The sequence below is a fragment of the Amblyomma maculatum genome, chromosome 7, assembly GCF_055883805.1.
Source record: "Amblyomma maculatum isolate TAMU_Amacu chromosome 7, ASM5588380v1, whole genome shotgun sequence".
In the NCBI taxonomy this organism is placed as follows: domain Eukaryota; kingdom Metazoa; phylum Arthropoda; class Arachnida; order Ixodida; family Ixodidae; genus Amblyomma; species Amblyomma maculatum.
Window position 1 is genome coordinate 130,847,439 of NC_139350.1, and position 25,638 is coordinate 130,873,076.

The following is a 25,638-nucleotide window of genomic DNA, read 5'->3' on the forward strand; positions in this document are numbered from 1 at the left end:
GTAGAGTACACATCAGAGTATAGTCAGAACTGGGCATGGTCTTACTGATAGGTTTCCTATTGAGAAAGGAGTGAGACAAGGCTGCATACTGTTGCCGTGCCTATTTAACCTATATGCTGAGTGCATCATGAGGAAGGCTGGTCTGGACGAGTCTTCAGCTGGAGTGAAGATTGCTGGAAAACGTATCAACATTCTTAGATATGCGGATGATACCACTTAATGGCAGAAAGTGAAGTAGAACTCAAGAGACTTCTGATGCGCGTACAGGAAGAGAGTGAGAAGTTTGGGCCTAAACTGAACATTAAAAAGACAAAGATCATGGTGTCTTGCCCTATCAAGTCCTGGAGCATCAAAGGACAAAAAGTGGAAGCTGTGACAGATTTTCTCTTCATGGGCTCCAAGATTGCCTTAGACGGAGACTGCAGCCATGAAATTAGGAGACGCCTGCTTCTGGGAAAGAGAGCCATGGCTAGCCTTGACCGCCTAGTAAAGAGCAGAGACATCAGACTACAAACCAAGATCCGTATAACTCGTGCTATGGTCTTTCCAGTTGTGATGTATGGATGCGAGATTTGGACTGTGAAGAAGGCTGACCGCCGAAGAATTACCGCATTTGAATTGTTGTGCTCGCGGAGACTCTTGAGAGTTATTTGGACTGCCAGAAGATCAAATCAGTCGATATTGTCGACTATAAACCGACTGCTCATTGGAGGGTAAAATTCTAAAGTTAAAGCTCAGCTACTTTGGTCAACTGATGAGAAGAGAGGAGTCGCTGAAGATTTGATGTTGGGAAAGGTTGAGGGTCGCCGGAGAAGGGGTAGGCGGCGAACGCGATGGTTAGATGGTAGTCTCGAGGCACTGCAGATGAAGTTATGTGATGTTAGGAAGATAGTGAGAGACCGGAAAGTGTGGCGTGACATGGTCCATAGGGTCACGAAGAGTCGGACACGACTAAACGACTGAACTGAGAGTCCACTTTCGAAAACCTGCTTGATCTTTTGCTTGATTGCAGTCTAAGGTGGTCCTGATTCTATTAGCGATTACCTGAGTAAATACCTTATGCGTAACAGATAGTAAGCTGATTGGTCTCTGATTTTTCAATTCATCATCATCATGATCAGCCTGACTATATCCACTGCAGGGCAAAGGCCTCTCCCATATTTCTCCAATTAATTCCGTTCTATGCTAGCTGCATCCACTTGACCCCTGCGAACTTCTTAACCTCATCCGCCCTTCTAACTTTCTGCCGCCCCCTGCTACGCTTTCCTTCCCTTGGAATCCAGTTTGTTACCCTAAGCGATCATCGGTTATCCTCTCTTCACACTACATGTCCTGTCCATGCCCATTTCTTCTTGATTTCCACTAGAATGTCAGTAACTTGAGTTATTTCTCTGACCCAATCTGCACGCTTCCTATCTCTTAATGTTACCTCTACCATTTTTCGTTCCTAGCCCTCTGCATTGTTTCAACTTAAGTAGAACCCTCTTGGCTAGCCTCCACGTTTCAGCCCCATAGGTGAGTACAGGTAAGATGTAACTGTTGTATACTTTCCTCTTGAGCGATATCGGTAAACTGCTACTCATAATCTGCAAGTGCTTGCCAAATGCACTCTATCTCAATCTTATTCTTGTTATTTCCTTTTCATGGTGCGGATCTGCGGTTACTACCTATCCTAAATAGACAGATTCGCCTACTACTTCCAGTGCTTTGCTACCTAACGTAAACTGCTGTTCCTTCCCAAGGTTATTGAACATTACCGTAGTCTTCTGCATATTGATGTTCAAGCCTACCTTTCTACTGTTCCTGTCTAGGTCATCAATCATTATATGCAGTTCATCCCCCGAGTAACTTAGCAAGGCAATGTCGTCAGCAAATCGCAGATTACTGAGGTATTCTCCATCTACCCTTATCCCTAACTGTTCCCATTCCAAGTCTCAATACTTCCTCTAAGCAAGCTGTGAATAGTACTGGGGAGATCGTGTCTCCTTGCCTAACACCTTTCTTTATGGGAATTTTGTTGCTTTCTTTATGCAGAACTCTTGGTGCTGTGCAGCCACTATACATATCTTCCAGCACTTTCACGTACGGCTCGTCTACCCCCTGATTTCGCAATGCCTGCATCACCGCCGAGGATTCTACTGAGCCATATGCTTTTTTGTAATCAATGAATGCTATGTATAAGGGCTGGCTATATTCCGAGCATTTTTCTATCCCCTGGTTGATGGTATGGATATAATCGATAGTAGAGTACCGTTTCCAAAAACCTGCTTGATTCTTTGCTTGATTGCAGTTTAAGGTTGTCCTGATTCTATTAGCGATTACCTTAGTAAATACCTAATACGTAACAGACAGTAAGCTGATTGGTCTGTAATTTTTAAGGTCTTTAGCATCCCCTTCCTTATGAATGAGGATAATGTTTGCATTCTTCCATGCTTCCGGTACCGTTGATGACATCAGGCAGTGCGTATATAGGGTGGCCAGTTTTTCTAGCACTATATCCCCCACACCCCCGTCCTTCAACAAATCTGTAGTTATCTGATCCTCTCCAGCTGATTTCCCCTTTTTCATAGTTTTTAATGCTTTCTTGACCTCGTCCTTCGTCAATGATGGAACGTCTGACTGTTTTTCCCTACCGGCAATCTCAATACGGTCCTGACTACTTTGGCTACTGTAGAGATCTGTATAGAACTCCTTGGCTACTTTGACTATCTTGTCCATATTTGTGATGACGTTGCCCGCCTTGTCCCTTACCGCATACATCTGGTTTCTGCCTATGCGCAATTTCTTCTTTACCTCTCATGATTTGTTCCATAACACTCCGGCCCTCAGTCACCAGCGGCTGCGGAACAACTGACCACGGCGGCGGTCAGTCCTGTGACACAGCAGGGGGTGCTAAGAATTCCTGGCTCCGCTGGACAGGCTGTCAATGGAAACTAACCCTAGCAACGTTTAATGCTAGAACTCTAGCTAATGAAGCTAGTTTAGCAGTGCTGTTAGAGGAACTAGAGGGCATGAAATGGGATGTCATAGGGCTTAGTGAGGCTAGGAGGCCGAATGAGGCATATACAGCACTGAAGGATGGGCATGTACTGTGTTATCTAGGTTTACCGGAGAGGCGAGAACTAGGAGTAGGTATCCTTGTCAATAACTATATAGCGGGTAATATAGATGAATTCTATAGTATTAATAAGAGGGTGGCAGGCATCGTAATTAGGTCTGATAAGTGGTATAAACTGAAGGTTGTACGGGCCTATGCACCTGCATGTAGTTATGATGACCAGGCAGTTGAAAGCTTCTACGAAGATGTAGAATCGGCAATGCGAAAAGTAAAGATGCTGTATACTCTACTAATGGGTGGCTTCAATGCCAAGGTAGGGAAAATGCAGGCAGGAGACCAGGCAGTAGGTGACTATAGCATTGGTTATAGGAATAGCAGGGGGGAGTTACTAGTTGAGTTTTCAGAGCATAATAAGTTAAGAATCGTGAATACCTTTTTCAGCAAATGGAAGAACTGGAAATGGACATCGAAAAGTCCTAATGGAGAGACTAAAAATAAAATTGACTTCATAATGTGTTCACCCCCCGCGATTATGCAAGATGTAGAGGTAATCGGGAAAGTGCGATGCAGTGACCACAGGGTGGTGAGGTCCCGAATTAGCCTAAATCTGAAGAAGGAATGCAACAGATTAGTAAGAAAGAAACCTATCAACGAATTAGCGGTGAGGGGGAGGGAAGAAGAGTTCAGGATCTCGCTACAGAATAAATATTCAGCTCTAACCGAGGATGGCGACATTACCCTAGAAGCAATGAACAATAATTTCAGAGATATCATTACTGAGTGCGCTGTAGAAGTAGGCAGTAGAATAGTTAGGATACCGGTAAGCTGTCTAAGGAGATGAAAGATTTGATTAAGAAACGCCAGTGTACGAAAGCTTCCAATCCAACAGACCAGATAGAATTGGCCGAGATATCAAAGCTAATCAATAAGCGCAAGATGGCCAATATAAGGAAGTATAACATGGAGAAAATTGAGCATGCTGTAAAGAACGGGGGAAGCCTTAAAGCAGTAAAGAAATTGGGCATAGGCAAAAACCAGATTCAAGTCCTTAGCATACCCTTTCTTATCAATTAAAATAAAGTTTGCATTCTTCCATGGTTCTGGTACAGTCAATGACATCAGGCATTGCGTATACAGGGTGGCCAGTTTTTCTAGCATGATATCCCCCATCCTTCAACAAATCTGCTTTTACCTCATCCTCTCCAGCTGCTTTCCCCATTTCCATTGTTCCTTTCTTAACCTCGTCTTTCATCCCTGGTGGAACGTCTGACTGCTTTTTTCCTACTGTCAATCTCATTATTGTCCTGACTACTTTGGCTACTGTACAAATAAATATAGAACTATTTGGCTACTTTAACTATCTTGTCCATATCCGTGATGACATAGCCCACCTTGTCCCTTAGCACATACATCTGATTTTTGCCTACGCCATATTTCTTCTTCACTGCTTTAAGGCTTCCCTCATTCTTTACAAGATGCTCAATTTTCTCCATGTGATACTTCTTTATATCGGCCACTTTATGCCTATTGATAAGCATTGATATCTCTGCCAGTTCTATCTTGCCTGTTGAGTTGGAACCTTTTATACTGTGGTGTCGTTCTTTAATCAAATCTTTTTTCTCTTTAGACAGCTTACCGGTATCCTCTCTAACTATCCTACTGCCTACTTCTGCAGTGCACTCAGTAATTATATCTCTGCAGTTATTGTTCATTTCTTCTAGGCTTATGTCACTATCCTCAGTTTGAGCTGAATATCTATTCCGTAGTGAGATCCTGAACTCTTCTACCCTCCCCCTCAGTGCTAGTTCATTGATGGACTTCTTTCTTACTAGTCTGTTTTCTTCCCTCTTCGGATTTGGACTAATTCGAGACCTTACCATCCTGTGGTCACTGCATCGTGCTTTCCCAATTACCTCTACATCCTGCATAATTGCGGTGTTAGAACACAGTATGAAGTTAATTTCATTTTAGTCTCCATGTTATGGCTTTTTCATCTCCACTCCCAGTTCTTCCGTTTGCTGAAGAAGGTATTCATGATCCTTAAATTAGTGTGCTCTGCAAACTCGACTAGTAACTTTCCACTGCTATTTCTAGAACAAATGTCATTATTACATCCGTGTCACACTTCTGCCTTTCAGCACATCAAATGGTGTCTGGGTTGAATTGTGAAATATTTCCTCCTTACTGCCAAACAAGTGGCAAACGTAGCCATCTGTATAATCCAAATGATAATAGGAACATACTAGCTTATATAATTGATTGTCGATGCTGGGTGAAGTACCAGTAAATTAATCTCTCATGTGAAGTCAACAGGCAAGCAACCACCTAGCACTATTGATGAGAATGCTTTGAATGCATAATAATTTTTCATCGACACTCTGATGAAAGCTTATTCTGAGTCTCTCGGCTTCTTTTTTGCATTGAAAATAGTCACTCCAGTTCTTCGAGCACTTGTTGCAGTGGACCCTTTATCCTTGTCAGATGCATTTTTGCTAATTGAAATAAAAAATCCCACCCTAATTGGCTGTACATAACGCGCTTCATGAAAGAAATTACTTTTGCACCACAAGTCACTACCTGTTATTTTCTGTTGGCATGCAGGAAACTATATGCACTGTGGAGGGATGGCTGTGAATTCCAAAGTGTCAAGGTTTGTCTGCAAGCACTTGGCAGATCACGAACATGTATTCTTTGTTTTTGTTTTGAAGACGCATGTTGTGTTTGAATCAGGAACGAAAATGACATCACTGCAGTTGACGAAACCTGTCACCCGTAATGATGTCGCAGCTCAACCCACAAATTTAGCTGTGCTAAGGCAGTGACCATTATGTGAGTCCCTACTCTTCATCCATGCCTCTTTGAAATAAGGGTATGTAGTGGTTGTCAAGATCCAAAAGCTCATTGGAGCACCTTTGCTCTTTCAAAGGGTTCTCCAATATTTAGCCTGCATTTTCGTTTTGTAGCACTGACCGTTTCTTTGCACGTTCTCTTGTAGTGTGAGAATGCTCCAGATAACTTGGTGCTTTGCATGTGGCACTTTTCAGAGTGATGTTATCTGAAGCTCCTGTGCCCACTTGGAATCTGGTTGCTGGTTTTTCGATGCAACAAAGACTTCATCATCCTTTTGCAGACAGGGATCTACTTGGAACTTGCATTGCTTACTTGACCTGATCTCATGCTGCCATTCATTTGTAGACTGCTCTATGTGGTAGTTCTTTCTTCTAAATTTGCGCTGTTCTCTTCCCTGTCTGTGGTGTGCATTCTTATTTAAAAGGTGCATCTTTATACAGTTTCCACCATCACCAACAGCCCAGCTTCATCAAATGCAGGAAAAAGGCCTCTCACTCCAATCATAAGTCTAATTCTGTCTTCCCCTAGTCGTGTTCACCCTGCCGCACAGGTTTCCTCATCTCAACTGTCCAAGTAGCTTCCTGTTGCTCCCCATTATGCCTGCATTTTCTCCAGTCCGATCTGGTACACCTGAGGAACCAGCAGTTGTCTTCAAAGTTGCATTATTTGCTTGTCCTTTTCTTTCTCTTTTCCTCTATCTTCCTATTCTTTATTGGGCCCTTCTTTCTTTCTTTTGCATAGCTTGAGCTGGTGCCCCCAGTTCAGGTTCCATCTTTTTTGCATCCACCAAGTTTATGCTCTAGTTGTATTAGTTGCGTTTATGTCAGCACTTGCAAAGTGAGATGAGACAGTTGGATCCTTCCTTCTTCAAGGACACTATTATAAGGTGCCATTCCTGATTGAGGGCACCTGTCAAATGCACAATACCACATCCTTGTTCTCCATGTTATATCCCTTTTGAGATGTTGACCTGAAATCACTGCTTGCTTTAGATAGGTGTACTCTTTTACCACTAATAATTACACCAGCTCTTTAGTTCTTTATGGCATCTAACACTATGTCTTTGGTATTTACTTTCTTTACAGTGTGTATTACTTGTCAGGCATTACTAAAGAGGGTGCTCTGTTGCACTTGGCCGACCAAACGCCTTTATAATGCCATCCATACTGACGGCTGTTTTTTTTTGGCGGTTAGCAACCCATCTTTGTGAATTCAGTTGTTTCGCTGTCTTTTCTTTTTTGTCAAAAGTTATAAATCAGCATATTTCTTTAATCCCTTTCTCTACTAAGATGCAAGTCATCCAAGAAGCATATGTTCTGGGCTAGCTGAGTTGTGATCCTGCTTGTCATTATTACTACGTAATGTTTTAAGGAAATTACTATTATTGGACTGGCTTTCTTGGGTCCGACGAGCATCTTGAAGAGTTAGAAAAGAAACTTGGGTCTGCTTGCATCCAGTTTTGCATGGAATCGACAGAGGCAACAGGTTGGGAGTTTGCCTCGCACGTATGAATCTTGTGGCTTCATTAAGGGAAGTTTCAGATGAAGATGTTTATTCAATGCCCTCTATATATTTAAGGTGTCCAGTTTTGATAAAAAAGGTGGGCTGGTGGATCCATTATGCTCGCATGCCTCGATAATTTTTCCTCTATTATAGTGGCCATGTGAAAAAAGGTGTAGTACTCGTTTAAGTGCTTTAGCATGCTGTAGAAAGTTGGGATATTCAGTTGTAATCTTCAGTGCAGAGTCCTTGGTCCATGTCATGAAGCATCTTCAAAACATGACGCGGCCATTTGTGGAGAGGCACCGTTGCTAATTTGTCGCTCTGGCAAAAGGGGCGTGATGGCTCTTACCCTTTTGGAGCAATCTTTTCACATTCCCAGTATTGTGCACAAAACAAAGTGCTTGACAGGAAAGCGCAAGTTGTTGCTTAGCTTTCATTTCAAACATAATTCAGGTGATCACTGGGCAAAATTGCTGTAATGCAGTTTTTGGCAGTTTTGAAGGATATTCGATTACTTTAGCTTTCAGATAATTAGAACATTTTTTCCTGGTCCCTTGAAAGCTGGATTAACGAAACGTTGCTGCATTTGCTGTTGTGAGCAATGTATACATCAAATAATTGTTGTTTCCTTTTTATCATTCTGCATTTTAGGTTCACATCTCTGATGGCAAAGGGATTGAAAAGACGACCAGAATAAGCACTGATAAGACAGCAACAGAGGAAATACAGATAAGATTGTATATCAGGACTAACCAAAGCATTTACGTCACAGTATCACCCAGGTATCAGCCAAGCTGTAAGTACAAATAGTGTCTGTCGAGATACATGATCTTGTGCTCCATGGCACGTGTGTCCATACACTTAACCAGTCTCGGACTCTTATGTCAGGGTAGTCTTTTTTGGAAATAGACTAAAACTGGACACAAGCTGCCTAGGATTCTTCCCTACTAACGCCACCATATCCAGACTGCACTTCATAAAAATAGAATTAGCCCTCTGGATCAAGGAAATGCCAAGGTCTTGATAAGCCTATACCAAAAAGAGGCATCAGAGAGCAGCTTTTTTTGCAAGCAATACAAAAGTATAATGTGTAATGGTCTGAGATATGACAGTGAGGAGCTACAAGAAGAGTTGGAGACCATGCTACCTCACGGCTTCGAGAGGCTACGCTTAATTTTTTGTTGGCGAAATTGAGACTGGGAGATATTCTAATTAATGCCCCTAAAGGTAGAGCTTAAGTGTCCCCCAATTTTTTGTTTTTTGTGAGGCTTCCCTGACTTGCTCTTTCTTTACCATTTGTTACCATGGCCATTTGCTTTACACTTGTGCATTTGTCATTAGAATAATGATTGTGTATAGATATATTAGTACATACATTTAAATTATCTCTCACTCAAAGAGTGTAAAGTCTTGTAAGGACACAGATTAACTAAGGCATCGATCAAAGGTTCCTTCCAGTTAAATATACACAGTTTGTCATAGCAACAAACCAGGTGTACACAGCAAGAAAGATGTCAATTAAGTCAGTGAGCATTGAAAACCTATAAAATCATCCCAGTTTAAAATCAGGTTCTCAGTCAAACTATACAGCAAAGGTTCACCTAATGGAATCATGGTCTTGTAAAGCACAAATTATGTATTATCAGGCTGAAATCAGCAGGTTAAAGGAGTCACCTATGTTTTTTAAACAGTCATGCCAAGCATAAAATAAATACCTGAAAAAAAAAAATTGGCAGGTATCGAGTCCCTTAAATATGAATCTTTTTATAAAAGACTTGTTCTAGCTGAATATGGCATGCAGCCGTGAGTTTTACATTTGGACGTAGGTAATGGAAGTGGATCAGCTCATAGGCTATGGAAGACTGGTGTAGGCACATTAGTTTTTCAGGCTGACATTTCTTTTTCGATATACGTTGACTAGAAAGGTGAGTAAAAATATTAGCTATGTTCTGATGCCTTCAGTCTCACATGAATGAATGCGATAACTGTGGAATGCTGTGCTCCCTTCACCGTGTGCTAGATATATCTTCAAGAGTTTTGTATTTTTCGATTCCAGTATTAGCTATGTTTTGCAAGCCTGTGTTGTTCATTACATTATTTTTTCTTCTTAAATATGCGTAACTTGCTGTGTTCACGCTGACTAGTTCCTTGTCTTAAGAGCTCGAGTATAGTTCGTCACATATATAACACATGATATGTGTAAAACATGTCTCCTATGTAAGTTGAAGAAACGTGGCATCAATGCTTTATAGTAGAGTCTTTAAATGCAGGTCAACAGTATACCAACCCTGATGATGCTTGACTAGAATACTGGTGTTGGTGAAATGTAATTCTTACATCCTCTGATAACATCACAACAGAACTTGTTTCTTTTTTAAGGTACCGCTTTCTGAAATTCCTTGCGGTACTATAAATTAACTAAAATGACATAGAAAGGTGCTTCATTGGAGGGCACTGAGGAACATATGAAGCCTGTATTGTTTGCTCTAAATGTAGGTGTGCTGGTTTATATTGTAACCAAGTTTTAATTATTTGCTCAGCAATACGAGGAGCTGCGAATTTATGTGCAATCTTTGCTTTAATTGGTATTCCTGAGTTTGATGGTTCCTTTTCGTACCTGGCCATGTGTGAATTAACCAGAAGTGGTTAAGTGAAACTGAGATCCAAGGGTTCTGGCTCCAGTTTCCATGTCACCTTCCCATCTGGCAGTTGCTTCATTGACAGTTGACCGCTTGAGTAGCCCTCGCCATGGTGGTGCAGTGGTTGGGGTGCTCGACTATTGCCCAGGGATGTGGGACCTGATTCTGGCCACAGTGGCCCCTTTTTGATGGAGGTGAACAGCAAGGTGCCCATATGCTGTGTGATGACAGTGCATATTAAAGAACCCCAAGTGTTCTAAATTTTCGGAGCCCTCCACTGCGGTGTCTCGCATAACCTTTGCTGTTTTGGGACGTTAAACACTGAACCAAACTCGAGTAACAGTTAATACCACCTCCATACCTACAATCCATGTCAGTTCCCGCATGCCACATGCATGCTTGTGATTTTTCTCTCACAATGCTCAAAACGCCACTGCGGTGGCACACTCTCCTCCTCCGCTTTCCACCTTACACTTGCACATTGCCTTTTCTGCTGCTACTCGCCTCTCTCTTTCCAGGGGCTAGTGGCATTCACAGTGCTTGGAATATCTTGCAATGCTTGCGATAGTTTGGACACTTGGGGCACATTTGAGCTTCTCGTTTAAGGGAAGGACACGTTAGCATCATTGGGTCCCTCATTATCCCAACGCTGCCCAGCAAAGTTATCGTCACTCGATGCCAAATCACCCCTACACAAATGGCCTTTCTGAACTCGCAAACCACACTCGCCAGCCACGTTGATTTAATTCTCGTCGCAAGAACTGGGAAGACATGAAGCTCCCTTTTTCATAGCGTGTGGCGTATTGCCCGATTTTTCTTCCTTATGGCCTTTGAAGCTCTTTCAGTGCTGTCATACCTTTCTCTCTCCATACCAGGAATTCTATCGCAAGCACCCTCTGTCTCGCTAGAAGCCCATCGGGCTCGACCGAGCATGCACCATCCCTCATAAGATCACTTTAAGCCGCGCTAACCATGACTCACGTGCAAGGATATCTCACACCCAGCAACACCTTTTGCTGCTGTGGACGCCTATCCGAAAGGTGCTTTGTCCCAGGAGCTGCAATATCGAATGCACAGGTTTCTTCGTTATGCTTGCTCACATTAGCGATCTAAGCTACCAAGCAATGCAAGATCGGCGATCATAGAAAATTCGTGTCGAGCATGTCGTTCTGCTGAAGCTCTTCCACTCTTGAGAACTCACTTGGCTCTCCCAACTCTGAGGACTTAGGATGAATTGTAAGGTGCTATTTTATCCATGTTATGGAAATAGCCACACCTGAAGGCAACACTCACTAAGATTAGAATCAGCAGGAGATTTGTCTTGACAAAGGCCTATATGTGCTGGCAAACTTGTGACGATAACGTAGCTCATTATACAGATTTCTGAGTGATTCATCCACCATCAGATAACCTGAAGTCCACCTCATGCAGCAAAAGCCCATATGTGGTCCTTTTTTTTGTCTGTGATCCCTCTTTTAAGCATTTCACCCCAAATGAGCTCAATACCAGGCCGGGGGAAGTCTTGTACCCATTGCAAATCGGTGATCGCTGAGCAGCAATGGGAATTGAACTTGGTGTCTCCTGAATGCGAGCCGGAGGTTCTACCATAAGTCCACCACTTCGATTTAGCAGCAGTGAATGTGAAATGCACGAGCTTATTCTCTGAGGCATAACTAGTGTGTGGTGATAGACATGATCGCGGCGTCTCTTTTTTTCATGGGTGGATCTGTTTGCCCTCTGGTAATTATTTTTGTCATGTGGGGTAACAATTTATTTCATGGCCAGAAAATTTTCTATTCCTTGAGTGATGGCAGGGACAAAAAGTGTCTTACATATCCTCATTGCCATTCACAAAACAAGCTCCACACAGTAGTGGTTAGGAAAGTAGGCTAAGGTTTGGTTCAGTTAATGGGATTTAAAGGGCCCATGAAAAGCTTAAAGCCCTGCTTAAGAAAGGCGCACGAGCGGTCGGCGTGCCTTCGCTAGTCAGCAAAGCGCAAAAAAATTTTAGGCTAACATCTTTAATAGCGCAGATATTCCATATTAAAAATGACGCTCCTCCTCTCCCGTCACTGTAGCCCTCAACTCATACACGCCGATGCGCCGGCCAAAAAAAAAGAAAATGTCTGGGCCGACGCCCCGCCCATAATGCTTCACGAAGTGACGCCACCGACTCAGTTTGTTTACTTCCGGTTGTGCTCAGATTTCTTCCCCTTCGTGTTTGCGGCGGTTCGCGTGTCGGTCGCCATGGATCGCATGGATCCCGAGCTCGAAGCGAGGCTGCGTGAAGCCGCTGCCGAGCTGGACTTTGATCCATATGATTATACTCCGTTTCGTGATCCGCTAGACAGCGACGACAGCAGCACGCCATCGACTGGCCCTTCTGAACCACCCGCTGGCAACGGAGACGACGGCCTACCATGGTGCGTTCCGTGGCGCACGCGCCACTGCACATAAGTTATTACAACTTTCTTATTTCACGAAATGCCGTTTCGTGTTTGCTTCGCGGCCTTTTCACATTTTACTTATGCGCAGGTGCCGCTGCGGCCGCTGCGAAAGCATGCCCACACCTGAAGATGTGTGCTGCCGCAGCATGCCGGAGGTGCTGGTGGTGTGCCAGCAGACGGCGGCTGCATTACGATCCACCCAGCTTTCCAAAGCGTGTGCCTAACGCCCGAAGTCCTTCGGGCTGTGCACATTGCGCTAGAGGAGGAGGGAGCGAACATCGATGGAGACGGAGATGTAAACAAGTAGGTAGTGCGGAAGCGTCAGGTGACAGATTCGCATTATTACTATTTTTTGTGTGTGCGTATGATCCGTTTACTGTAAAGCGTGGTATTTTCAGACAGCACCGCTTCATAGCCTACCGCTTGTTTACCAAGTGGATTTGGGGCAGGCTGGGCGAAGGCAACAGGGTGGTCCTGCCAGCCTGCGTCGTTTTCCGGGTTCGGCGTGAATTTCCGTCGGCGAGCTACTTGGGATTCAGGCACCCTCCCCTTTAATCTCAGGTGATTGTCGCTTCACTGCATGCTGTATTCTAAAATTTATCACGTGTGCCAGGCGCACTGCTTCGAGTGGTGCATGGAAGTGCGTTTATTTTTAAGGTGGAAAAATAGAGAATGCTATTTTATGAACGCCAAGTTATGCACTGCGTCAAGTGTCTGTTTTGTGGCACTGTTTAAGAACAGACATCTCATTCCTCTAAAGTGCCAGAACTTGTAGATATCTAAGCAAGAAAGGTGTAGAACGGTTAGTTAGTGAAAAATAAAGCCTGGGAAGAAAATTCAAATCCTAGTAAAAAAAAAGATACACATCCAAAAACAATCCAGAATGGAGGACAATGCTGAGCATCGCCAAGTCTGCTTGAGCACATGCTTCCAAGCATCTACCATAAACATTCATTTATTTGGAATGGAATTTTATAGAAAAAAAAATTACAATCGAAACACAGAATGCTTGTGCCGAGGCAGCACAAGCATTCTGTGTTTTGATTGGTACCGAGTGTGTGAGTGCTTAATACTGACACAATGAAATGAGTGCTTGAAGGTTTGTTTATTGATACTCCTAGCCGTGAATACATGACAACAGATCGCAGAATACATCCATTCCAGCAGTGGAGTAATACAGGTGAAGCACAGATCAAACCACAACTCTTGTTCCTGCATTTGCTGATCTGAATTATTAATTTGAATTTATTTACAGTCTAATACGCTTGCAGAGTGTTACATTTCTTATCTCCAAGCTGCAGTAATAGCTGGTCCCTTTCAGGTGTGTTTGCCAAAGTGTAGGGCCAGCACTGCATATTTTCAAAACGTTGTGCAGGTTCAACTGTCCTTGAACCAAATTTCATGAGCGTTAGCCATTGGCCGCAGTCACAGTTGCTGCTACCACTTCGATCTTGGCTCGCTTGCACTCTTGCTCAGCTTTTTGGCAATGGGCTAGTCTGGCTTCTCTTTGTTCAATGGTCTCGGCAGGCTGTCTGGCACGGTTGCAACCTCCGTCTATAATGAGGTGGCGTATGTGCATGGTGTATTTCCGTAAGTTTAATGAAGGAGAAGGAGTAGATGAAACATTAAAACGATGATCATTGTAGCACGAAAATGTCTTGCAATTAGAAATTGATGGAGGCGATGTTCACTGTACAGAGGAGAGTGTGTTGTAGTTTTACTACGAGGTGTGATAGGTTGTGGCAATAGCATAGTGCTCTCATGTCTAAGCTATAAAGATGACATTGTTTGCTGCACAGCGTGAGAGTTCAAAGTCAACATTGCATTCACTTTGAGGTTTGTGCACGGGAGAAGTAGAGCGAATGCTCTAAAAGCCTTATTTTAGCTGTCTCGGCTATCACCAGCTGTCATGCCTGGACATAATCCCCTATTTCTTGATTATCAGCTGTATCTAACTGTGCATTTTATCGCTCTCCTTTCACAGTGAATATATATACACAAATTCTGCCAGCTAAGGTAGCCACTGCTTCTCATTTTGTGGCCTATACCGCAGGAATCACTTAGTTGGGCTGGGAGACCTTGTCATTGCCTGTTCTAATATTTATCCCTCTGGCATTTTATAGAGCGAGGAGCTTCTTTCATAATTCATTCATTTGGCACTGTTGATAAGGATGTTTTTAACTTGTTCTCTTGCAATTTCTGGGGCCTGAGCTTTGTCGACAGCTTGGCTTGTTATCTTGCTTCCTTGAGATTTGTGAATATGTTTCTAGTTTTTACTGTCGCTTTTCTATCCGCATATCTCCTCTTCTGTGGCTTCTTTTCATGGTCGCTTTTTCCATTGTTGGTGTTTACATTTTATTCATCTGTGCAGGATAGTCAAAGGAAAATGAAAGGCAGTATAGAACAGAGCACCAGATAGAAGGAGCAGAACTGAAGAATTTACAGCTTTGCAGAAAAAGACCACGATGAAATTTGCAAGGAGAGAAGAAGGGAGCACTTATCCAAGGGGAAGAGGTCACCTGCCTTGGGGCAGAGCATTCCGACCAGTTACGTGGGTGTGTGATGGTGGGCTGTCGGCTTTGACGGTTCCAAGCGGCCTTCACTGGCTTCTGCTTTGGTTATGTGGGCTGAGGCATTCCCAGTCTACGGTACGAGCAATGCACTTTGCAACACACTCTCATGCTGTGCAGTAAGCATCATTCTCTTCTTCAAGTTCAAACTACAACATACTGTTCAGCTGTGCGGCAAACATTGTGATCTTCATGAAGTACCATCTGCACCACTTCTTCATTTAACCTGGGTAAATATGGCATACACGTACGCCATCTGGACGAGTGCGGCCGAGGTTTGCTAGCATAATGTCGGACCAATTTAAGCAGTGTGACATAATTCGCAGTGCTTTCACATTACTGCACCTAAGCAGAATTGAGTGCACTCATGCAATTTCTTTTGGAGGGGGGGGGGAGCAGTTCTTTTCACTGCACTAGAGTATGCAGGTTGTGCCACAAATTTTTCTCAAAGTTGGCAAATCCCATGAATCCTTGGAGCTCATTGACCTATTTGTAATTTTTGTAATTTTTTAGCATATGTAATACCTTTCCTGCAGTTTTGGTCTGTTTTATATTGTCCCAAACCCCGCCTTAACGATTAACAGAGGCGCGGGATCCACTTTACGGTTACCCGTCGTCCCTCTATGAGGTTTGAGAACACAGTTAAAAGTTAGGCCGGTCAACCAGTGAAGTGCGTGTGTTGGTGTGTGATCAAGGAATACATTTATGCGTCACTTTTTTAACACACAATGGGAACATATATAGGTAGTAGTCCAAATTACACTGCATAAAAAAAATTAAACACCAGGACATGATAGTAATAAAAAACGACTCAATAAATGACACGAGAAAAAACCGACAATGAACAAACGCTGCGATAAAGAAGACTATAAAATAACAAAGCAAGTATTCCAGAGATAGTAAGTAAGGGCGAGAGTTACACAAAAACACAGCGTAAAATACTAAGCCAAGTCAAGGTTTAAACAAAGGCAAAAAGAATATTCAATTAACCGACAGTCTGTAGCAAAACGGATTCTCACAGCCTTCTTATCTAATGAGGTATCGTAATCGCAGAGTTGGCCGGTAGCGGCGGCCGTACAGGGAGTGGGGACGTGGGCTCGGTGAAAAAAACAAGACACTTTCCTAGAGCAAGCAGCCACGAGAGTAAACGTTTTTGTATAGCAGGCCATCACATAGGCATAGGCAAAACTGGCTGTTCGAGGTTGGGTCTTGAGCAGCAGCTAAGAACGACTCCAGATGCTGATCGGTGTGTTCCTCGGTTGAAAAGGTATGAGTATTTGGAAATCTCTGAGATAAAGCAGTGACGTAATGATCAAAGTTGTCCGCGTCGCATTCCGTCGTGGCAGGTGGCAACCAGGAGAGGCAGTCTCCATCTGCGTGCCGTCGGCCACTTTTGTATGAAATGCTGTAGTCGTATTCTTGCAAGCGAAGTGCCCAGCGGGCTAGGTGACTAGACGGATCACAGAGATTGAGTAGCCAGCATAGGGAATGGTGATCGGTTACTACTACGAAAGGCTCTCTGTACAGGTAGCAGCGAAACCGCTGCACGGCGAAAACAACCGCGAGACATTCCTGCTCGGTGATGGTGTAGTTGTGTTCAGTCTTGCTTAGAGTCCGACTGGCGTAAGCAATCACATGTTCACAGTCGTCATAGCGCTAAACGAGGACAGCACTGAGGCCTATGCCACTTGCGTCAGTGTGCACTGAAGTTGGAGTAGAAGGGTTGAAATGCCGTAAGATAGGATGTGATATTAGGAGGAACCTCAGTTGTCGGAAAGGATGAGTCGCATTACCTCACCGACTTGAACTTGTGCAGTGTGCAAAATGGCTCCATTCTGCACAGCTAGTACACTGCAAGTCACGTACTTTGCGCTGTAGCCTGGCGAGTCACAGCGACCATCCCCTGCCAGGTCTGTTGTTGTCCCTACAAGCTCACTAGCAAGTTCTGCTTGCCTTTGCTGAAAAAGCTGCAAAGAAGGAGATGTTCAATTTAGAGGCTACAAACTTGCAGTCATGTGGTTGCCTTAATGCATATTAGGATGAGGGGGGCAGGTTTCAAATGCTGCATTGCTTTTCACTTTTCTCACAGCACATTTACTAAAAAAAAAATATTGCAAAAATTATGCCTTCAGTACTAGAGCATGCAGCTGGTCTATTAAACATGTAGCCAAAGGCAACAGAGATGTGCAGTAGCAGGTGCATTGCACTGCAATGCCTCCGCTGTTGCATATATGCTGCATTTTATATGTTGCATTGTAGCTTCAAGTTGTTGTCATGAAAGGATGCGACATCTAGTTATCGAGTTAATGACATATACTTTGACTTGAATGTTGTATGAGAGATATCCTTATTGTCAAACCTCATTTCTGGCAGGTAGCAAGTATGCCCGTTGGTAGTTGTAGTAGGTCCTCTCTGTGATGCCTTGCACCCCAATGGATTGCAGGAACCGAAGAACTGAAGCTATACCGCAGCCAGAGAACAAGATGCCTGCAGCCAGGAGGACATTTCTTGCTGCTTTTCCTTCAACTAGTGGTTGGCTTTTCCAGAGGAAAGAATGCTGCAGTGAGCATGTCCCCTTCGCAGTCACAAGGCTTCCCGCTATGCTAAAGTAAAGGGTTCTTGTTTGCCCGCACATTGTTCAGGTCTCAAGAAGCTGCCGCAGGTAACCCTCGAACACAAGGAATTTTCGCTCTTTGTAGAGGGGTTCCTCAATCGCTGACTGAGCCGTTTCATCCTGATGGTCGCTGAAAAAGAAGTGCAGTGATGTCAGCGATTGGTGCCATGTGATTGTTAATATTATGAACTAATACGTAGCAGCCGTGGATGTTCATCTCGGAATGTCTTGGCTGTAAAATGTGCTAAATAAAGCTGCTGTCAAAGTTTATAGTAGGTATGCATTTTTTTTTTCATTCTATCAACAGGGAACAGAAAAATGCTATGGCAAATTAGGTACACTTTAGGGCTACGCAACTTATATTTTTTTCACCACAGAATCAAATATCCTTGTGCATCTTAGTGACTTGTTCAAATATTTGTGCAAAATTAAACTTCAAAGTGCATGTGATGGCTCCGTAGTAGCTCTAAAGACAGCACTAATGTACACTAGGCAGACACAGCATGACCATATTATGTAAGGAAAAATTGCCCTTTTGCTACCTGACGCAACTGTGAATATCCTAACACCACGTCCGAGATTAGTGGTGTGCAAGGTATGTATGAGGCGTGGTTTCTATAGACTCATCAAGGCAATATTTGTTGACCCATTGTGAGTATTACCACATCCTTAATTATGTCAAGCCATGCATGAGAGTTATGAATGCTATCATTCGAATGGACTGTGTCACAGGGAGGGTATATTTGCAGGTTTGAATGAGTGAATATGTGACACATAGGTGACGCATTTCGTCAAGTTTTCTTTTTTTTTTTTTTTGCCTAATGAACAGTGCTTAAATGACAAATTTTCTTGCCTGCCATAGCCAGCAAATGCACAAAAGTTGATGAAAGAAGTTCTCTTCTAACGAGCGGCCAGTGATAGCAGTAACTGGCCAGTGATAGCAGCCTGCCACCGACTTCTCTGGTGGCAGGCTTCTCTGTTTGAACCTTGGTGCTGACTAGAGATTTAAATCCAATAGACACCTGTGTGCCTGGAAAAATTTCATATATTTAAAATTATTCGCAAGCACCCCATCTACGTTTAATGTAATCAATCATATAGCTCTTTAATACATTTTCACAACACTACAACATCTTTATCAATAATGACTTACCAACAGAATGGCACTCCCACATTGTGTTACAGTATGCGTGCGAGTAGTTGAAGGCCCCGCTGGTTTATGCTTCCTGCAGACAGATATTCATATTTATAATGATGGTTGCAGATTTGAAATTTTTCATGCTTTCATTTTCAGGTGCTGTATAGAGTGAACTGCCTGTAACAAAATGCAAACATTGTCAACTTGCTACACATACACAAATATTCTGAAAGTGGAGAACTGATATGACTAAAAAATTTGCACAGACAAGCTATAGTTTGTGGAGTTTCAAGAGCCCTGAAAAATTTGGAGGCATGTTAGCAGCACTAACAAAAGACACAGTGCAGGACAGTCGACTAATACACTGTTCCATGAACCAATCCAGCAGCTCATTATTTTTGAACGTCGGGTCTCCCATGTTAATCCAGTTAATATATGTGCTCCGAGTTTCTTTTTTTTGGTGTGCCAGTGCACACCAAAGCCTTGCATCATTCACTAAACAAAATTAACTATTTGAACTCCAAAATAATCTCATCTATACAGGAAGAGCTACATTTTAATTGCTTCCAGAAGGTGCCTCAAGCAATGATCGAGCTAGTGCATGGAAGCAGACATAACATTTGCACTAATTTGCATAGCTTACTTACTCGGGCAATAGAGCCATCATATGCAATATAATACAAAGCTGTTCAGTACAGTTGAAAATTCAGCATGTACATATGTCAAACAACTTGCATCATCCACTGGACAAAATGAACTATCCAAAATATTCTCACCTCTACAGGAAGAGCTGTGGTATTTGGATCACCTCTGGTAGGTGCCTGAAGCAATGGTTGAACACGTATCTAACTGCATGAAAGCATAGTGACATAGCAACAGTTGTGCTAGTTTATATAGCTTCTAGCAATAGAGCCATCATATATGTGTGCAACATATTCCAAAGTTATATATGTGGCCTAAATATACATAAATATAAATATAAAAGTATATATACATTGTTATTAATACCATGATAACAGTACTAACCTAAGGAAACCTGTGTAGTGCTGAGGTCTTTCGGGCTTCCTGGCGATGATGGTTTGCCATGCTAGGAAAAGAAAGAAAATTTGTGCGTAATCAACATTGTGTTAATGGCAGTTTTATTATTCTGCACATGAATGAGAATGAAAGGAGACAGTCTGCAAGTGCAAGGTCATAGGGGATACCTTCTTTTTTTTTTATCTATATACCACATGTTATTTTCCCTTCCACATGGTATTTAATTATCTTTCTGCCTAAAATCGTTACAGGACTAATTCTGATCAATATCAACCACAAAAGTATTAAAAAAAAACCTACATTTACCTTGGACTCGACTGTTGGCTCCTTTCATTAATTGTATCATAACGAGCCAATTTCCCCTTCAATTTTCCGCTTCATGAATGAGAAAGACATGCATATACAGGTGTTAAAAGGCAAAGATCAAGAGTAGACTAAACGCACTGTAAAATAAGCATATCTTTAGGTGGATGGGGGGTGGGGGAGGGGGGGATGCAGTTGGTCTGTATTGTTATTAGTGTGCTGGTATTTTTTTATTACAAGTCAGGCTTGGTTTATGGGGTTCAACGCCCCAAATTCGACTCAGACGAGGCGCCGCACAGCACTGAGTGACATCGCCAGCACATGTACAGGTGCGGACGTAAGTAAACGGAGCAGTTAGGCTTTTTCAGTCAAATATAAAATAACGCCTTCCTCACTGGAGATCAGGAAATATTTGTCCGTGAAAGGGCACTTGCGTCTACTACCGGTCCACGCATACCACGACTACCAGTTTCAAATATGCACCGAGTGAAAAATGAAGAAAAAGCGTGCTCCGTTTACTTTTGTCCGCACCGGTACGCGGGCACCTTGCTTGCGCTTCCGTCGAAAAGCGGCCGCTGTGCCTTGGGCACAGCAGTCGACCGCCCTAACCCACTGCACCACCCAGGCAAATTATACTGCGATTGTTGTGATCGCGTACACGTTAGTGTATGTTAATTCATGGTTCCATGTGCGCAGGGCGCCTTATCTTTTTTTTTTTTTTTTTTTCCCTTATCCGCGCGCCGCAGGGCGAGAGCTCCCTTTCATACATTTTCAGCGCCTTAACTTGTTGTGGTCCTTTCGCAAGAGCGGTTTGCGCGCAAGGAATCTGCGCCTGCAAAACTTGCGCTAGGCTTCATGCACTTCCATGCGAGACTCCGAGCCATGCTACGCGTGTTTCCACAATAACTCGCAACCCAGAAAACTTACCATTCCAGGGAGAAACTGCGTCGGCAAAGCGTCGGACTTGAGGCGTTGACGTCTCACGTTGAGGCCAGTTTGCTGCGCCAAACTGGGATTATACTGGTATGCGTCATGGGAAAAGTGGCAGCCACAAACTCAGCTCCTGGCGCTTGTCCGACGATGACAGCCCGACGCGTTGGAGCCAGCTTTCCCGCGTGACACCTTGCTTTGTAGGGACACGATGTCGCATTATAACATCTTTCCTGTCCTCGGCTTTACAGCCAACTACACAGCAATGGTGGTCCATTGCAGATCAGAAAAAAAAGCAGCAGCAGTTGGGATCGCGAGATTTCCAGACTGACAACGGGGCAACACGTGCTTTTGCGAGCAGACGGATCTCTCTCGGCCGGAAGTGTTCCGCTTCTATCAAGATGCGCGCAGAATTCTTACCTTTCTTTAATGTACAATAATAACTAACGAATAAAATACTACTTTCAGGAAGAATAGTGCTAATTTTAAAATCTATAATTGCAAAAGTTACACGTGACGTCATATGGCCATGGCCAATGATAACGCTAACCCCAATGACGTCGCATGGGCTGGGCGGCTGAAAACGCACGGTGGTGAGTCGCCCAAATCGGCTGCGAGCGGCAATTTTCCAAAATTATTTGTAAATTACAGCTAACACGCAGAGCTTTTTGAATGTGATCTCGATGCTCACTAAGACCACCTCTAAACGCATGTAGCATCAAAATACGGCCGTAAATGGCGTTTCAGGGGCCCTTTAATGTCCCAAAGTGACTCTGGGTATGAGGGCACGTACGCTGTGCCTGCCTAAGTGGTGAAGTCTAACCAACTCGCTAGCTTCACTACAGTCACAACTCATTACTGTAGCCAATCTCTCAAACTCAGTCGCATACCGTAGAAAAGTGCATAGCGTGACAGTTGCTTTACATCACTCCTTCAACTGCTGTCGCAGCCAGGGGTGAAGTCAGGGACCTCTGTCATCACGTTTATGTCTCACGCTCTGAAGGAGTCTATTGTTGAATACGAATACTTTGAAACCATGACATGATGAAACGTGGACACACATGAATACGAATACTTTGAAACCATGACATGATGAAACGTGGACACACATAGACTCAGCTATTTCACATGCATGTATACTCGTTCTTTTGTGCCTTGCACCATTCCCTTCAATCATCGAGCATGGCTTTCAAAATATGGCTTTACTCCCGGGCTTTTCTGAGACATCAATCTGGATACTCTTCTTGCAGTTTGCAATGAATGCAAGACGGACCGGCCCAGCAACTGCAGCAAACACAGACCATTGACTCATGTCAGCAGTACAAAGGTTGGTAAGAAACATGTGAGCTTTGAATGTCTGTTGTTAAATACAGTCTGAAGGTCTCTTTAACGTCTGCCCTTTTTCAGACGGCATATGAGAACCAACTGGAGTGGAGATGGTAGTGCCTGATTTAAAAAGATGCCTTGACATTGCCAGCATGAGTTCATGACAGGTAGCTGTTCTTCTCTTCCCCCGTTCAGCAGTGCTTGGGTTCAAGGGCCTAAGTGCCGAAGTTGCGTGCTGTACTGCACTCACCTGGAATCTTCTGTCGACTTTTTTCCCATTGTCCTGGCAGTGTGTTGGAACCAACTCTTACGAGCTACTCTTTCCTTACCTTATTTATACTCCCTACCCATCCTGTGGAGTGTAGAGACCTTAGTTGGTACTGGCCCTTGCCTATTTTCTATTATGGTACTTTACAGATGGAGAAAGCGGCAGCAGATATCCATCAAAGGGGAGGCTCTTCAGCCACCCGAATCAGTGCAGAGCTATGGTCCCCCTCCGAAAGAAAGGACACCAGCCTTGCTCATATCTTCATAGACTGAGCAGTTTCTTTCTTTTCTTGTAGGGTCTAAACACTATTGCCCACACAGTGCCCTATGTCATTCTACTGGCATGGGATGGGAAAAATTCTTTTGTGCCTCAGTTGTGGGAACGTTCATCTCTGTCGATGCCATTGGTTGGAGGGCTTCATTTGAGGAATTTCATTGCTGCTTCCTTGACTTGTCTCTGTAGCATTCTTTCTCTCTGTTTTCCAAAAAGTGATGACAGCCACCGCAGGTAGGGTTAGCATTCAGATTTTCTTCCCATAAATGAGTTCCTTTGGCGCTGTTGACACTGGTGAGCACCTGGTGTCATTTGGGAACATGGCACCTTGGCCCCTCTTCAGCAAGGTCGTGTGCTCACTAAACAGAACCAACTTCCAACAGGCATGCCAACGTGCATAGGTTCTTAAGACCTGGCACTTTCCACAAGGCTGATCACTCTCTTAAAGCTGATGTGAATTCTGCTAGTGCAACAAACTGGATCCCATTCATATATTCAGTGCAGCCATGCATCCTTTCCACAGAGCTCATCTGGTTTCCTCACAGATGAGAAGTGAGAACTCAAGGCAGAATTTTGGCACAATCCTTCCCCTATTACGAGAGCAGCCGTCAGAGTGACACGCCAGCCGTATATTGCATGAGGTGGTCAATACTCCAGCTTCAGATTTGTGTCATTGCCTCTAGCCAGAACTCTACTCAAATACAGCTGGTCCTGATGGTATTGTATGCCTCCCAGGGAAAGATTCAAATAGCTGGTCAATAGACAATACATAAAATGCGGAGCTCCGAAAACTACGCCTGTTATCTTGGCTTGGTGAAAAGGGGAGACCGCTGCCCTACGCCAGGTAAACAGCTATGCTTCATGTGAAAGCAAATCCAGATGCAATGCTGTGCACTCTGTGAGAATGCTACGTTATGATGAATGTTGCATTTATTATTTCTTTACTGAGCTCGACCGTTTACCAAATGCATTGCGAGCTATCACATGTAAAACATGCCATCCAAAAAGCAGCATTTACTCCCTGCGCTAATTTTCCACAAACCTTTGTAGGTGTTCACGTGAAAAATATGCTACAGCGTACGTATTTGTTACATGTAACCAAAAGAGGAGTCAACTTGCCTGTCAACTCTCTGGTATAGCATATTTGCCCAGTGGTACATGTAAACACACTGAAGTTTCTTTTTTTTTTTAGCTGGCATATGCCGGTACTGCTCAAGCTTGCAGTCCAGACCCAAAAAAGTGTTATCATTAGTTTACTGCCATATCAGGCTGGTATGCTCTCAGTGCGCTCCAGCCACAAATCGCGATCGGTCATGTTGTGAGGACTCAACCACACACTGAGTCAGGCTTAGTTCGCTATGTGTTTGGTGCAAAAACACTCATGTTTGCCGTTTAATTTTTTTAGAGTTCCTAGAATCGCTAATTCTTTGGTTCAAGTTAGTTGAGAAAATGGTTAATTGGTTTTTTAACGTGCTGGCCTTGAGACATGTTGTAAAGTATAACAGTATAGGGAAAATGCTCCAAGCCATTCAGTTTTATTATTGTTGCGGTAAGCAGTAATGGCTTGCTCCACAACAAAGCCATTCCCGCTTTGTGCAACCCTGGTAGTGAACAAGTGAAATGTAGGGAGTAACCAAATCGTTAAGACTTCACCTGCACGCACGGTTAAGCTCACACAGCAACTGCCACATGCTAATTTGTCAAGAATGCTTTTCATAGTAGTAGGGAAGATTGCGAGAATATTACAACTACGAGGTAAATGAAAGAAACAAATGCAGCATTGCTTGAAGTATTCTGAATAATATCCACTTGGGCCTAGAATTAAGCTAAATAGCACAAACCAACACCGGTCTCTAAAAGCCCATGTGCATTGCACGCTGTACTTGAAGGAATACTAGCTCTATGCAGCTAACCCAGCCTCACAAACAGCATACTGCAGTGAACGTGGTGTTGCTCCTTTCGATACACATGTGCATTCTGCATGCAATAACTGCTCATTACCTGACCACAATTTCGGTCCACTTGATAATAAACAGTTATGATGATGCGCAAATATTACACCATTGTCATAATGCGCACATTAAAATGACAATGAGAAAGAGTTAAACTGTTTTTAGGCGCTCACTTTGCCGATTCAATCCTGCCATCACTAGCACAAAACTTGAAGCGAAGCAAAAGACAAGGTTGAAAGCGTGCTGGTGTTCATTAAAGGACCAGCAAAAAAGCTACAGTCAGCCAAATAGCAATTAGTGCCAATGTGTCTCTGGTGGCCATTGGAGTGGGGTGAAAAACATGGTTGAAAAAATACACTTCGCTAAACAAGACGACAACGAAACACTTAAAGAACTGGACAAGTGCAGTCTCACAACTAAGTTTATTCGAATAAACAGAAGAGATATATATACAGATAAGCTAACAGATGCACCTGCATGGAAGCACCAGATTGTAAAAAAAAACTATTACGTTTCAGGTTTTATCAAGGTATAAAAATTCACACTCTGCAAGGGAGACTGATGCACCTATCACCCTGTTTCATGATACATTAGGCCTCCTTAACTTCTCGCATTACTGTATCTCTATGATGGAAAAGAATTCTAGTTTGTGAGAACAGCGGGTAGCAGCTTTGTCTATCTTTATTACCTTCTTGATTTTTTCTTTCGTTGCATTTCCTGCAATGCACA

At 43.4% G+C, this 25,638-nt stretch overlaps 1 protein-coding gene across 1 annotated transcript; it reads left to right on the forward strand.

Annotated features, from left to right (window-relative positions):
• The first annotated feature begins 12,281 nt into the window (after window positions 1–12,281).
• LOC146184737 (uncharacterized) lies at window positions 12,282–17,949 on the forward strand. Its single transcript, XM_084609487.1, has 3 exons — window positions 12,282–12,473; window positions 12,586–13,058; window positions 17,511–17,949. Exons 1-2 carry the CDS (start codon window positions 12,298–12,300, stop codon window positions 12,719–12,721), a joined length of 312 nt encoding a protein of 103 aa, XP_084465613.1. The 5' UTR covers window positions 12,282–12,297; the 3' UTR covers window positions 12,722–13,058; window positions 17,511–17,949.
• The last annotated feature ends 7,689 nt before the right edge of the window (window positions 17,950–25,638 follow it).

Excerpts from the sequence above, each read along its gene's own strand:
- LOC146184737 (XM_084609487.1), top strand. The coding sequence starts at position 12,298 with ATGGATCGCATGGATCCCGAGCTCGAAGCGAGGCTGCGTGAAGCCGCT. Across the intron at positions 12,474-12,585 it reads GGAGACGACGGCCTACCATG|GTGCCGCTGCGGCCGCTGCG; the intron begins GTGCGTTCCGTG and ends ACTTATGCGCAG.